The 14,029-nt window shown below is 42.1% G+C and overlaps 1 protein-coding gene across 1 annotated transcript in view; it reads right to left on the minus strand.

The window, feature by feature from the left end:
* Positions 1-852: 852 nt before the first annotated feature.
* RRH (retinal pigment epithelium-derived rhodopsin homolog) overlaps positions 853-14,029 on the minus strand; it is a 182,596-nt gene continuing 169,419 nt past the window's right edge. Inside the window, exon 7 of the mRNA XM_086963136.1 lies at positions 853-1,250. Within this exon, the coding sequence (XP_086819262.1) occupies positions 1,145-1,250 (106 nt within the window). The 3' untranslated portion in view covers positions 853-1,144. The remainder of the gene's footprint in view (positions 1,251-14,029) is intronic.

The following is a 14,029-nucleotide window of genomic DNA, read 5'->3' on the forward strand; positions in this document are numbered from 1 at the left end:
TCGGTGGTATTTGTATAATAACGAACTTCTCTTTTCTAAATAGAAAAATAAGTACTGGAATGGACAATCATTATTGCATGCTAGCTTGTAACTGCTGAGCTGTGAGTCTCTACCTCCCACACTACCGCCCTAAGAAGCCTTGGACTGCTAACCTCACTACTCTGAGGGTCATGTACGAAGCTTCATATCTGGTGTTCAATTTGCAGTTCCATAGTAGGTCAGGCTGATGGATAGCAGTAGTTAAGGGCCTCAAAAACCAGTGGCGGCTCGCATAGGGCGTGCTTCGGGGTGGTGAGGTGCGGCACGGGAGGGTCAGGGTGGGGGGGGGGGTAGTAAACTCGGACATACGACGGAACATAATAATTACTTCCCTCCGATTCGTCGTATATCCGAGTTTACTACCCCTGCCCCGCCTCACCACCCCGCAGCACGCCCTATGCGAGCCGCCACAGTCGCCCAAACAGGTTCTGACAAGAGGTAAATGATACACTGGAATATACATTTATATTATTTGTAGTCAACAGAATCTCATTAATAGAATTTAAAGGAGTGAAATCAATCAATGCTATTAAAAATATGGAGTGCTCTTCAGAAGGTCTAGAACTCCATATAAGCAAGGCCAATTTTAAGTCAACTTTACGTGGCTTAACAGAAAATGGCCTATACCTTCCTCTTTCTATCAAAGTAAACATGGACATAAATCCACTAAAATGCCAGGGATAGCAGAAGTGGCACCTTGCATCTCTTCATACAGGACTGACTCCTTGAGCCACCTGTCACCCCTCAATAGCCTTCTAAATGCTGCTGAAGCTCTGGTGGAAGCACAAAGAATAGAAACTGTACAAACTAATCAAGGGTATAAGAATGTTTTTTACTTTCTGTTCCTACCACTACCTTCATTGTCCTCAGATCAGGAGTAGCAAAGGCAGTGCCAGGGTACCAATGAGCAAGACAGACTTAGAAACTGGTACTCCCAGTTGACATATGTATAGTATCTGGTTTTGAGAATGTTCAAAATGTAAGTAAAAGCAATTGCAACCACACAGTAGAAAAACGTGCTGCCAGATTTTGGCATATCTTTTCCTTGGCTATTGGGCTAATGTGAGTAAATGACTTGACGCTGCCTTTCAAAGTGTTTTGCTTGTCACTGAGTTGTGGTTGAGGTAGAGGTGTCCATGGGTAGAAAGTTGGTAATATTTATCTCCTTGTGAGACTGGCAACAAATCATGGAAATGATTGCCCTCCGGAACCTGAAATGGGAGACATTGAAAGTAGGTTAGTATGATAGTTGATGGCAATGCAATCAGAATTAATTAACATCAAAAGGACAGATTTTCAGATAGAACATCGTTTGAGATAGGCTGAACACTTCCTGCTAGATTAAAGGTAGACCGCAATGATTTGATCAATAGATTAAAATTTACCGATTTGATTTTGCCGTTTGAAATATAGACATATATATTGCATATGCAGGTGAATACAAAGCACTACTAATGTAAAATTAAAGGTTTTGTGGTGTTATTTTTATATACTAAAAAGCACAGTTAAAATAAAGTTATGGTTCAGGCAGTGCAATCACTGCAACATTCATGTGAGAGAAAAAATCTAGAGCATTCGCTGACTTTAAAGTGACATCATGGTTCCAAAGCAAAACCTATGAAATTCACCAGTTATTGTCCACTATAACTCACGCACCCACCATGAAAACAATGACTAGCCCCCAAATGAACTGTTCCAGATCTCACAATAGGTATCGTCCCAGACTTTCGTTATCTGACTATTGTCTGGCATAAATATAATGTTCTAAATAGTGTTTACCAAAGTATTACCCAGCTGAAGTTAACATTAAAACATTTATATCCACTAGAATGATATTTTTAAAAAGAGATTCAGGCACGCTATTTATATCTTAAAGCAATACTCATAACATAATAACAACTATCCTAAGAAAGTTGTCATTGATAATGTCATCAATTAGGTCAATGTTAAGATAATATGTAAGGTCACCAGTAATGTAATTTTTGATGGAATCTGTCACATCATTTGAGATCAGATCACCTATGTGCCTGTTGTAGTTTTTATGTCATGTGGTTTGTGAGATTCATTTCGAGGGTATTTAAGTATTGTCACATTGAGCGTGTTTTATCAAGTGCATTTCACTTTTTCTTTCACCACATGAATGTTACGGTGTTTGCACTACCTGAACAATAACTTTATTTTAATTCTATTTATTCTGTGAATATTTTAGTCATTTTTTTCAAATTAAACATTAGAGGTGAGGTGGGATGAAGGGCCACAGGCGGTGCATCCATGCCATTTCACCAAACCCAGTTCCTTAGGTGTGAATGGAATGGTTGGACTCAGGAGCAGGCCTGCCACAAGACCCTGAACCCTCCAACCTCTGCAGTGCTTGGCAGGAGATAGACTCAAGGCCTGGCCTGCAGCCAAGTTCTCTGCACAACTATCCCGCCATCTTAACAGCTGTGCACAAGGCCTGGCCTGTGGCCACGCCCTGCCCCCAACTATCCAGTCTGTTTTTTTCAAGATTTATTTCAAATTTGTAAATTTTCAATTGCATGCTCACAAAACTGCATCTGTTTGGGGGCTCATTCTATATTAAAGTGGTCGTTTTGCACCATAATGATTGTTTTTTTTTTTGTATGCTCTTATATAGCGCTCGATCACCGGGGAGGTATCTCGGCGCTTGCCTTGGGAACCCGTCCTGGCTTTTCCCTGTGAGATAGCCCCTACAGGGCATCCCCAAGGTGAAAGCCAGGCATCCCGCCGCGGGGGGCCATTGTGGAGATTAAGCAAGCTTAATGCCCAGAGTTGCAGAGTGTGAACCCATGATTAGGTCAGGCACCGAAGCGAGAATTGTCGAGTCTGTGGACATTTGAGCTCAAGACCCTGCCGCGTCTGGAATTGAACCCTGGTCCCGGGTCTGACTTCTGCTTCAGGGTCTGCCTGCTCTAACCAGTGAGCCACACTTCTCCACTTCTCCACCTTTGCCTTTCTTCACCCACCCTCACTCTGTCGGTCTTCAATTCTTGATTACAACGATGCTTTATAAGTGAATTTACTTTTGTTTTTGTATTCATCACATTCACAGATTCACCAATAGTTATGAACTTGAGAAAATGTTATCAGTTTCTGTATAGAAAATGGAGGCAGCAACCCCTCAATTATTTCGGAATTCGTAAATTTACAGTTCAGTAAATGTGTTTTTCACTTTTTGCATTATTTCTAACAGTTATGTGTAATGACTACCTTCTTTTCTGACCAAGAACTCGTCATCAACTCTCCTCTTTTCTCATTCATTTCTTTCTAAAGTACAAAACTCGCAAATTTCACAATTTTGCCAAATCAAATGTGATTGACAGAACTCGTGCTCACAAACATCTTTACATTTCAAAACCTTAGATCTCTGCCCAGCATCATTTTCAAATGTATGTGTCAAAAGCTACTCAACAGATTCATAGCAACAGACATCTGTTTTGACCTCTTCTCCTAACTTGTTTATTCTTGAATGAAACAGAGCACATGAAAACTATCAGTAGCGGCCCATCACCTACCAAAGTGGTGAAACTGGCCTGGAGGAGGGATCTGTGTGTGAGGGGTGAGGGGGGTTCGGAAGCCAAAATAATAATAAAAAAAAATAACTTACCTGCTTGTCGTCGGCATCTGCTGTATCGCGCACTTTCATCTTCTAGGCACAGGCTTTCAGAATGCACTGCGGACAATCCTGATGCTGCATGAAAGCAGCGTCAGGATTGGCCTGAACGCTAGAACTTTGCGCTCCAAGGCAGACTGGGAGCCTGTCTTGTGCCTGCTTTCTACAGCTCCAGCAACACAGCTGGGGCTGGAGAAAGCTTTACAGTGCATGAGGGTTCGGCCGGCCTAAAATGGACAGCCAAACCCTCATGTACAGAGAAGGGACAAGGGAATGAACTACCACTTCCCTACCACAGTGTCATCTTCCTGGACCCACCCCCAAGACTCGTCAGAGTCCTGGGGGTGGGTCCAGATGGATTAAAATAAAGCAATAATAAAACAGGTTTAAAACCTTTTTAATAATATTTTATTTGCGGGTGGTAGCAGGGGGGCGGCGCTCCTCCGCCCTGATGGAGTGGCTGCAGCTAAAAACGATACTAGTTACGCTACATGAATGCTATATTTCAAACACATTCTTCAAATGGCACAAAACTTATAAGCAAACCAAAAACGTAATTTCAAAAGAACATGCGACTCAGCGATATCTACAATTTCTCTACAGTTAACAACATGAAAAGGCTGGCAGTGGGGAAACAAAGGGGGTTCTACAGGGCCTACTCTTGCCCCTGTACACTGGGATGAATGCAGAGGAGACCACGGTGTACCCCCATGTGAGCATGCACACCCAGTTCCTGCACAGCATGGACTAAACAGTTCATGCCGTGCAGGAACTTGCTTTGGCGTTCCCATTGCCGTGCCTTTCTCAAAGGCATCTGTATGGGAACACCAAAGAACACCCTGTCAGACCAGGAGAAAACTCCTAATAAGGCAGGTGGGTGGTGGTCTATTTTGGGGTGGAGGAGCAGGGAGGTAGCGTGCCGCCCCACTCCTGCACCGCCAAAGTCATAATCAGCTCCTACGTAATTTTTAAATGAAATATTAGAGGTTGCATGGAGGGCCACAGGCTGTGCATCCATGCTATTGCCCTACCCCAGGTCCTTGAGTGTGAATGGAAGGGTTGGACGCAGGAGCAGGACTCCACCAAGACCCCGACCCCAACAACTGTGCATACAACCCTTGCCATGCTTGGCAGATGTTGGACTCAAGGCCTGTCCTGCAGCAAAGTCCTCTGCATAAACATCCAGTTATATTAACAGTTGTGCTCAAGACCTGGCCTGTGGCCATACCCTACACACATTCATCTGTACATCCAACCAGGCCCTACCCAAACTATCCAGTCTGGTTTTTCATGATTTCTTTCAAATGTGTACATTTCTTGAAACTTCAATTGCATGCTCACAAAATTGTATTTGTTTGGGTGCTCATTCTATATTAAAGTGGTTATTTTGCACCCTAATTACTGACCTGTGCCATTCTTCACCCACCCTCACTCAGTCGTTCTTCAATTCTTGATTACAATGATGACTAATATGTGAATTTACTTTTGGTTTTGTATTCATGAAATTCGCAGATTCACAGAAATTTGCAAACTTTAGAAAATTTCACCGGTTTCTGTAAAGAAATGAAGACAGCAAACCCCAATTATTTTGAAATTTGTACATTTACGGTTCACTAGGGGGTCGATTCCGATTCGGGAAAAACCGCTCCGAATAGCCGTTCAGAGCGTTTTTCCCATACGAATCGTACCCTGCAATGTCTCCCGTACGTACGATGAAGTACAATTTGTACCAGGAGCTGTACTCCGTACGAATCATACAGACACCTTATGAATGAAATCCCTGTACGATTCTCCCTCGAAACCCGCCGTACGCGACATCCGTATGGTTCGTGGCTGGTTTTTCCGACCCAGCAAGTACGATTTGTGTCGGGTACGCACCGTACGACCCTTTTCCTACGAGAGCTGAAAACAGCAGTAAAAGCAGAGTTCGCCTCGAAACAGGTACGGAACGCCCCCCCCCCGGGTACGGTGCGTTACCCCCCATGATCGCAGGGGTATGGTGCGTACCCCTGCGATCAAGGGGTGTACGCACTGTACCCCGCGATCATAGGTTGTATGGACCGTACGTTGTGTATGTGATTGTGTGCTGTTCCGTACGAATCGCCCTTACCCGACGTGGGCCGTACGAATCGCGTCCTCATACCCCGTTCCGGATCGCACTCGTCGGGTCGTACAGCATGTGTACGAGTCGTACGGTTCACGGTTTCAGCCTTGCAGTACGTACGGATCGCGACGATTCGGACGGATTCACGAAATACGGATCGTACTGCGCGACTCGGACGGACGGGTACGATTCATGCGGAGAGGGCTCGGGATACGAATCGTACGGAGGTTTTTTTACCAGGATCGGAATCGACCCCTTGATGTTTTTTTCACATTTTTTTAGCATTATTTCCAATAGTTCTGTGGAAATGGCTACTTTTTTTGTGACCAAGAACTCGTCATCATCTCTCCTCTTTTCTCATTCTTTTTTTTCGAAAGTTCAAAACTCGCAAATTTCCTATTTAATTCCAAATGAAATGTGATTGACAGAACTCCTGCTCACAAAATTAACAGACAGAATATCTTCATGTTTTAAACCTTAGATCTCTCCCCAGCACATTTTTTCAAATGTATATCTCAAAAGCTACTCAACAGATTCCTAGCAACCTCTAAACATAACTCTTTCTGAACTCTTACATACCAAATCTTTTATGCATTAATTTCCATAGCAGAGACCAATGTTACTTCAATTAACTTCTTTATACTTGAATGAAACGGGGCATGAGAAACCTATGCTAGTTAGCGTGAATGCTATATTCACACACACATCATCAAATGGCACGAAAGTTTTAAGCAAAACAAAAAACTTAATTTCAATGGGAGATGTGGTTCAGGCTTGTCTACAATTTCTTTATAGTTAACGCTGCAATTAGATGTATGAGGGTCACAACCTGATTAGCAAGCTTTGGTACAATATTTGCTCCTACGTATCGCGGCAGACCCTTTTAGTCTTATTTTAGAATATTTTATTAGTTTGGTGTCCTCAGAACAGTCTCTAAACAGTATGTCTTTTAGTCAACATTTTCAAAATGCACGCAACAAAAGAAGCCATTTAACCCTATTTCTCACCAATTTTATCTAGTGAAACCACCTTCCAGAGAGGCAGGCTGACATGTCATGCTCATGTGCTCGTTTAAATATGGAGCTAGAATTAAGTCATATTCCAAGACTGCATTTGCTTGCTAATCCGGACAAGGTTAAATGAAGGTTGTTTCAGGAGGGGTAACCTGCATTAAATGGTTCTGTAGTTTACAACTTTCCCTTATTATATTATGAGGCTCTGGGAAACTTTATATTATGCAGCAGAGTCAACCAAAATACTATAACGACTATTTAAACTACCGAACATATAGCGCTATAAATTTGCATTATGACCTGCTTAGCATTTTTACGAAGTTAGAAAGCTATTTACCAGCGTCTTTACTATTTTTATCTTGAGAGGTTAATTTCGCTTACTAGTGTGACTGAGTCATCGTATGTTATATTGATTTGTATAGTGCACTAATCCCCCGAGAGAGTACCCACTGATCCTTTAAACAAATTCAGTAGGATCTTTGGTCAGGGTTTATAGCTAGTTCAGTGAATTTTTATAGTTAATTAATCATTTTTACATTTGAAGTAGGCGTTTTTCAATTATTTCCATGATGCCAGACTCTAAGAAAGGTCCTGTGATGTCATCAGGGACGTGGTGAGTCTTATATGTTATCATTGTTGCCAAACGTTAGGTGATGCAATTGACTTTAATGTCATCATAGATGCCAAACAGTTTGTAAGGTTACTTTTCTGAACCCTATGAATTTGTCTCACTATTTCTGTTTCTCTGACTTTGTCTCTGAATATTCCAGAAAATATTCAGAAGAAGTAATCAAACAGGTATGGACTGAGCTATACATCCAACCTGAAGTAAATTTATTATTACACTTATATTATCACTTAAGCCAAACACCAAAAAGGCATTTAATTTAATACAAGATTGTTGTTTATCCTGGTAGGATTCCTAAGCTACAAAAGGAAACTGACCTTTTCAGAAAAATGGAAGCTGCCATGTGTCTGTCACCTTGGATGCCCGATTAAACATTTCCTATGCTGCGTGTTTGGCCACATTTGTTTCTCCTGCATTTTGGGGATTGTGGACCGCCACCGAACTACAAACCCCAAGGGGCACAGCAATCTAGCGGCAGGAGCCGCGCAACGTCTTCGTGCCAGCCGGCGCCTAATGCTGCTGCAGGGCTCCAGCGGAGCGGGACGCCCAAATAAACATTTCCTGTGCTGCGTGTTTGGCCACATTTGTTTCTCCTGCATTTTGGGGGTTGTGGCCTGCAGCCGAACTACAAACCCCAGGGGGCACAGCAATCTCACGGCAGGAGCCGCGCACCGTCTTCACGCCAGCCGTCGCTTAAAGTTGCTGCAGGGCTCCCGAGGCGCGGGACGCCCAATTAAACATTTCCTGTGCTGTGTGTTTGGCCACATTTGTTTCTCCTGCATTTTGGGGGTTGAGGACTGCTACCCAACTAAAAACCCCAGGGGGCACAGCAATCTCACGGCAGGAGCCGCGCACCGTCTTCGCACCAGTCGGCGCTTGAAGATGCTGCAGGGCTCCCCCAGTGCGGGCGTGTGCGCTGGGCGAAGCCCGGGCCAAAGGCCGGCCCGTTTGAGCCCGTTAGAGACCGGATGAGGCCAGGCCGGGCCCCCCCTCTGACTATAGCGGTCTTCCATGTTAGTTTGATATTCATTTTTGTTGTTTCCGTGGGATACTAACATCTTGGGCTTCTTATTGTCACCGTACCCAGCTTGAAATGAATACTCGCGACGGAAAGAGTAGAACTGCACCATCTGGGGGAAGCGTGGCAGGGACTTTGGACCAATTCTTAATCAGGGCCAGTTCTGTCCTAGCCCATGAGATCACGTTGACTAAGCGTTGTCTATCTTTAGATATTTTGCAACCCAAACGATCATCATTGGGAGGTCTGACATCTGCTTGTACACCTGAACTTTGTTTGGCCACCGGCACTGATTCTTATGGTTTAGCTGGAGGTGCTAGTCAGACCTTGCACGTCCCGCTGGATTTTTCTGCAATAGCGGAGGTTCCAAAGAGCCCCTCTCCTGATGAATTGGACCGAGAAGGTACATCTAGTGGCACTTTACCACGTTTTGCTACAAGGTCTGTGCCCAAATCTAAAACTCAAATTAAGAAAACTATGGGACCAATTCCGGAGCCATCAACAAAGAGGAAGAGGGGAGGGGGACCGCAAAGGCTGAAAAGTGCAAAATTGCAGAAGACAAATAAGAATGGCAGGACAGTGACTATGACATGTCCACTGATAATAGAGCCGCAGCCCGCTACATTTATCCCTGGTACTTTGAACTCTGACTCACTGGATGTTCCCCCTGAAGCTTCTGAGGATTTATGGGTCAAAATGGGGGCTTTAATTGCGTCATCTATTTCCCCTATCTTTGATAGGTTAACACGAATTGAAGAAAGATTAATTAATTTTGAATTATGTGTTGTGCCTAATCTTCGTACTATTGAAGATTCTTTGACTAAAATTGGACGGCTAACTGAAATTCTGTGACTATTATTCTAATATTCGCACGAGATTTCTGGTACATTTACTGAGAGGAAGAGGTTTTTCTCAGGTTAGACCAGCGCAAGTTTTTTTACAGACATTGCGTAACCGAGGAGATATCTTTAGTATTGCATGTTTTCTCGTAGCTGATATGAGGCTAAAGAAGAAAAAAAATTGATGATGATTTCTCCCTAATTAAGATTTTTAAGGACTGTTGTAATTTTTTAAATGTTGGCAACTTGGATAAGTTGTTTTATTCTGTGAAACTGTTTTCAAACATTATGCCCAAATGAACTGTAATATTATTTTAAATATTATGTCAAAATGATTTGTAATATTGTCTGTTTGTTGTTTGTTTTTTGTACTTTTATGATTTTAATGAATCGAATAAAGTGGATTGACTGACTGTCTGACTGTCACCCCTTACCCTGAGTTAAGGGTATGTAGTTAAGGGTGTTAAGTGTCAGACGATCCTTTCAGAAAATCTCTCATTTACAGGTTTTTAAGTAAATCGATGCCTGAGCCCCAAAATCATTACACACATGTACTACTAGTATTTTACAACAATCTAATATTTATTATGTGTTTTTTGCCAAGAAATATTATGAGTAAAATTATTTCCTTAACTTAGTAAGAACTCAACAAACAAAATAGGTTAAGGACTGAACCCTAGAAACACACTAGTCCTATTTCATCTCACATCCCTACCCAAGTAATCTCATTCCTACCTAAGTAAATATTAGGTGATTTACAGCTTGACTAATTTAGCATATTTATGAGAGACATTTAAAGCCTCTGCATACCTTTATGGAATTAGTCCTGAAGTTGGCGACCAATCTCTCAGCATCTTTCTAGAAATTGGATTTGCCTTGCCCCGCCATAATCAGAGGCATTTTTAAGACTTCTTCATATTTTGTGGCCTATGGAACTTAACATGGAACATTAATAGACTAGGCAGAAAAAGAGGAGTGGCCCTGCAATAGTCATCCAGGCATGAGGTTGACATTGTGTTGCTCCTGGAGACTTACTTTACGGCTTCTGGCAAGTTCATACATCAGGTAGATATACACTGCCTTGGCTACACTTCAGGTTCACGGGGATTGACTATTTTTGACGAGCCACATAATTTCTCCTATTGAGGTCACATTTGGGTAAGGGAGGGAGGGAGGCATGCTGCAGCCTTGAGTATTTGAGGTGGAAGAAATGCTGTTGCTATTGATCAAGAAATATATATCCTACCCGGATTATAAGAAACAATGTTGAAAACTCTGGTCTTCCTTTTGCTTCACCTACTACAGGTAAATATGATTGTAAGGGGATCTTCTCATGATATTGGGTGACTTTCTTGACAGGCATATACCAGGATAGACTGATAGTCCTCTACCCACAAGTCTTGGGGAATTTACCTGGGTAAAAGGACCAAGTGACATTTGGAGGATCAGGAATGCCTCGCAGACATTCATCTTATATTGTTTGGGTGTACATTACTCTTATTCCAGAATTGAGTATGAATGGCCCACTTATTGATAGGGTCTGGCAAAAGGAATATCAGATTACTTCCCATTGATGATTAAAATGTGTTTCATGCATGAGCTTCTGGATGCTCTATTGATTGAGGAGATAACGATAAACCAGTAGAATATTGCAAATTGAACATCCATTCTGAGCCTAGTGGAATTACAATATTGGGAGCATATAAGCCTGTTGTGAGGGGCCTTTCCATTTCTCTGATAGTGCTTATGAAGAGATAAAGGAGGGAGAAGTGGCAGGCTTTGGTAGAAGAACTATTATAGATGGATCAGATGCATGTTGAGGGTCTGGATAACTAATAGCAAAGACACCTATAGCCAAAGCGGAGGAATATAAATTGTTATTCTTTGAAAAGGGTCAAACCTCAGCACACAATGAAAAGAGTTTGTAGTGCGGGACACAGCTGGTAAGCTGTTGGCATGGCTGTTGAAAACAGATAACACAAAAAGAAAGTGTCCAGTTCTGAAGGGAGGGGAAATAATGTTTTTCACCTTCCCAAAAACATACTATGGCCCTTTAGCAACTTGACTCCTTCAAAAATATTATAATTATAGGCAACATGGTAGTGAAACACAAGCCCTTACCCACCATAAGGTGGCATGCTTTATCATCGGGCTGTGCTCCTAGTTGGGCTGAAGCTGCAATGCCCAACGGGCTCTAGAAGGGGGCTCTTTGCCGGAGATCTTTTTTCAAGAAGCCAACAGAAGCCAGATCTCTCTCTAGCCTCAATGTTGTCAAGTAGATCAGCCAAAGGACGTGTGAAGAATGATTCAAAATGAACTAAAGATGCCCCCAGAAATATCACCTTTGATTTTTGGGAATCTTTGGTAAGGTTAAAAACAAGGTGTGACCTGTGTGGGTGTCAATGAGCCTAAAGGTCTAAAAATGGTTGATATGTGTCTTGCCTCAAATTATGTGATGTTTCCTTGACTTGGCCTTTGCACCAATAGTTGACCAAACATTCTTCGTACAGAGCCTTGTGTTGGAAAGAATTACTACAGATATGTTCTATATGGTGGGAGGGTGTCAATGAAGTGTCTTCCTCAATGGCTGCGATGTTGAAAACCTGGGAGAAGTTGACTAGGAAACCTGGGTGGAAAGGAAATATGGCACCAAAGATATCACTCGGGTTTTGAATGCTCTAAGAGAACCATCCCCCTTCAGGGGATTCCTAACCATTTTGGATAAAGTCCTTGGGAGATGGATGTGGTGGAGAGGGTCTGATGTCCATTGATCAATTGCAAACAGAACATGAAATACCTGGCTTACAGGGTTTCAAATATCTGCAATTCAAGCGTGCCCTAGCAGCAGACATTACGGAGGACCTGATGACCTGAGGTAGTCACTGGAGATTAATCTTCTGGATGCTAGTTTACAGTTGTGGCCCGTGGAGGGAGTTCCGTGGGGCGGAAAGGTGGGGGAGGGGCAGGGTGGGGGGGTAGTAAACACCGGAATATGGATGATTGCAGGTAAGTAAACAAATAAATGAAGAAAACGAATTTCGTTGCGCGCCCTGCATTGCATAATGCAGGGAGCAGAATGAGGACCCAATTGAGCAAAGCCACTGAAAAGAAGCCTTGGGTTTCACACATAAGATACAAATTAAGTAAAGCTACCATCTGACGCAGCTGAAACCCCTTCACAGAGCATGTTATATCACAGTCCTCCTAAAGAAACTTGAAAGGGTCTCTATGGAGTTGTTCTGTCCTTTAGAAGTTTTGCACAAGTGTGGTATGGGTACAAGAGACAGTGCCAGGATTTTCCTCTTCTATAAAGATGTACATGGTGTTGATTGGAAAATGAATGGATCAAATGGCCTCAAAATATCAGAGGCTAATTATTAATCAGGGTTTGATTACAGCAAAAAGGACACAGCATAGAAAGAGTGTAGTCTGCACTTACCGAGAATAATTGAAAAGCCCCAGCATATGACTTTGTGCATCGTAGCAGAGATTTTGACACATAAAGTTAGGAGTTGCTAAAATAAGCTTAACAAAATCTAAGAATTAAAGGCCGAATGTGCCGGATTTGCTAACAAATGACTGGCTACGGGCAAGTTGCGGGCAAAGGTATTTAAACTATGATTTGTATACTGCTCTTACCAATTAATACTTTAGCCAGAAGCAATCATAAACCAAGCCAAGCTCTGTTATCACTGTACTATCTGACAATTTTGGCAGATTATGTGATTGCAGCATGTGATCACGTCACACCAATACTAAAATCAGTACAATGACAATGCTAGTGGACCTTTCATGTATGAATATTTATTTGATTATACTGTGTATTGCTATACAAACCCCAATATAAAGTTTTATTTAAAAAGCGACTAGATGTTAGGAAGTACACAGAAGCTGCATTTCTTGTATTCTTCCATTTTCTCTGAAACAGAAACTTGCAAGATCCTTTACACTTAACAGGTACCATGAAATGTAAAATGCTGTAAAGAATGGTAAAATCCCTTTTCTACCTTGTTAATGTGAGCGGCAAAACATAAGTAACAAGTAAGGACATATAATTTGTACATTTGTGAAAAGCTGAGAGGCCCTCATTTGTGGTGAACAGGCCTGTACTGTACTCTAGACTCTAAACCAGTCATCCATCTCAATGCTCAAACAAAGACCATGTTAGCATACATCAAGGCTTGTGTTATTCATAACTTTACCCTAAACACATAATACAAGCCATCCCAGACATGTCAAGACAGATACTAAATAGGTGGTATTGACTCAGATGTTTTTATTCATTAAAATACTTACGGCCACATGCATCATTTTTGCCGTTTGCAATTTCTTAATTGCGAAAATGAAGGAATCGCAATTAAGAAATCGCAAACGGCTATGCACCAAGAAATCGCAATTTTTTTTGCGATTTCCTAAATTTCCTTAATTGCGATTCACAATTTGCGAATCGCAATTAAGGAATCCCTTCCCATTGATTCCTATGGGCCTAGAGGCCCATAGGAATGAATGGGAAGTCATTTTCAATTTGCGATTCGCATTTGCGAATCGCAAATTCAAAATGCTATTTCAAGGTTGCAGGGGGTGGTCCAAAGGACCCCCCCTGCACCCCTAAAATATAACTTTAAGTGCATTTTTCATACACACATGCCCCAAGGGCATGTGTGTGTGTAAAATGAAACATTCAAAAATGCACTTTTGTGCATTTTTGAAAGTTTTCGCAAATTACCATGAAGGTCAACTTCATGGTAATTTACCTC

Source organism: Lissotriton vulgaris, chromosome 3_1 (genome assembly GCF_964263255.1).
Source record: "Lissotriton vulgaris chromosome 3_1, aLisVul1.2, whole genome shotgun sequence".
Classification (NCBI taxonomy): domain Eukaryota; kingdom Metazoa; phylum Chordata; class Amphibia; order Caudata; family Salamandridae; genus Lissotriton; species Lissotriton vulgaris.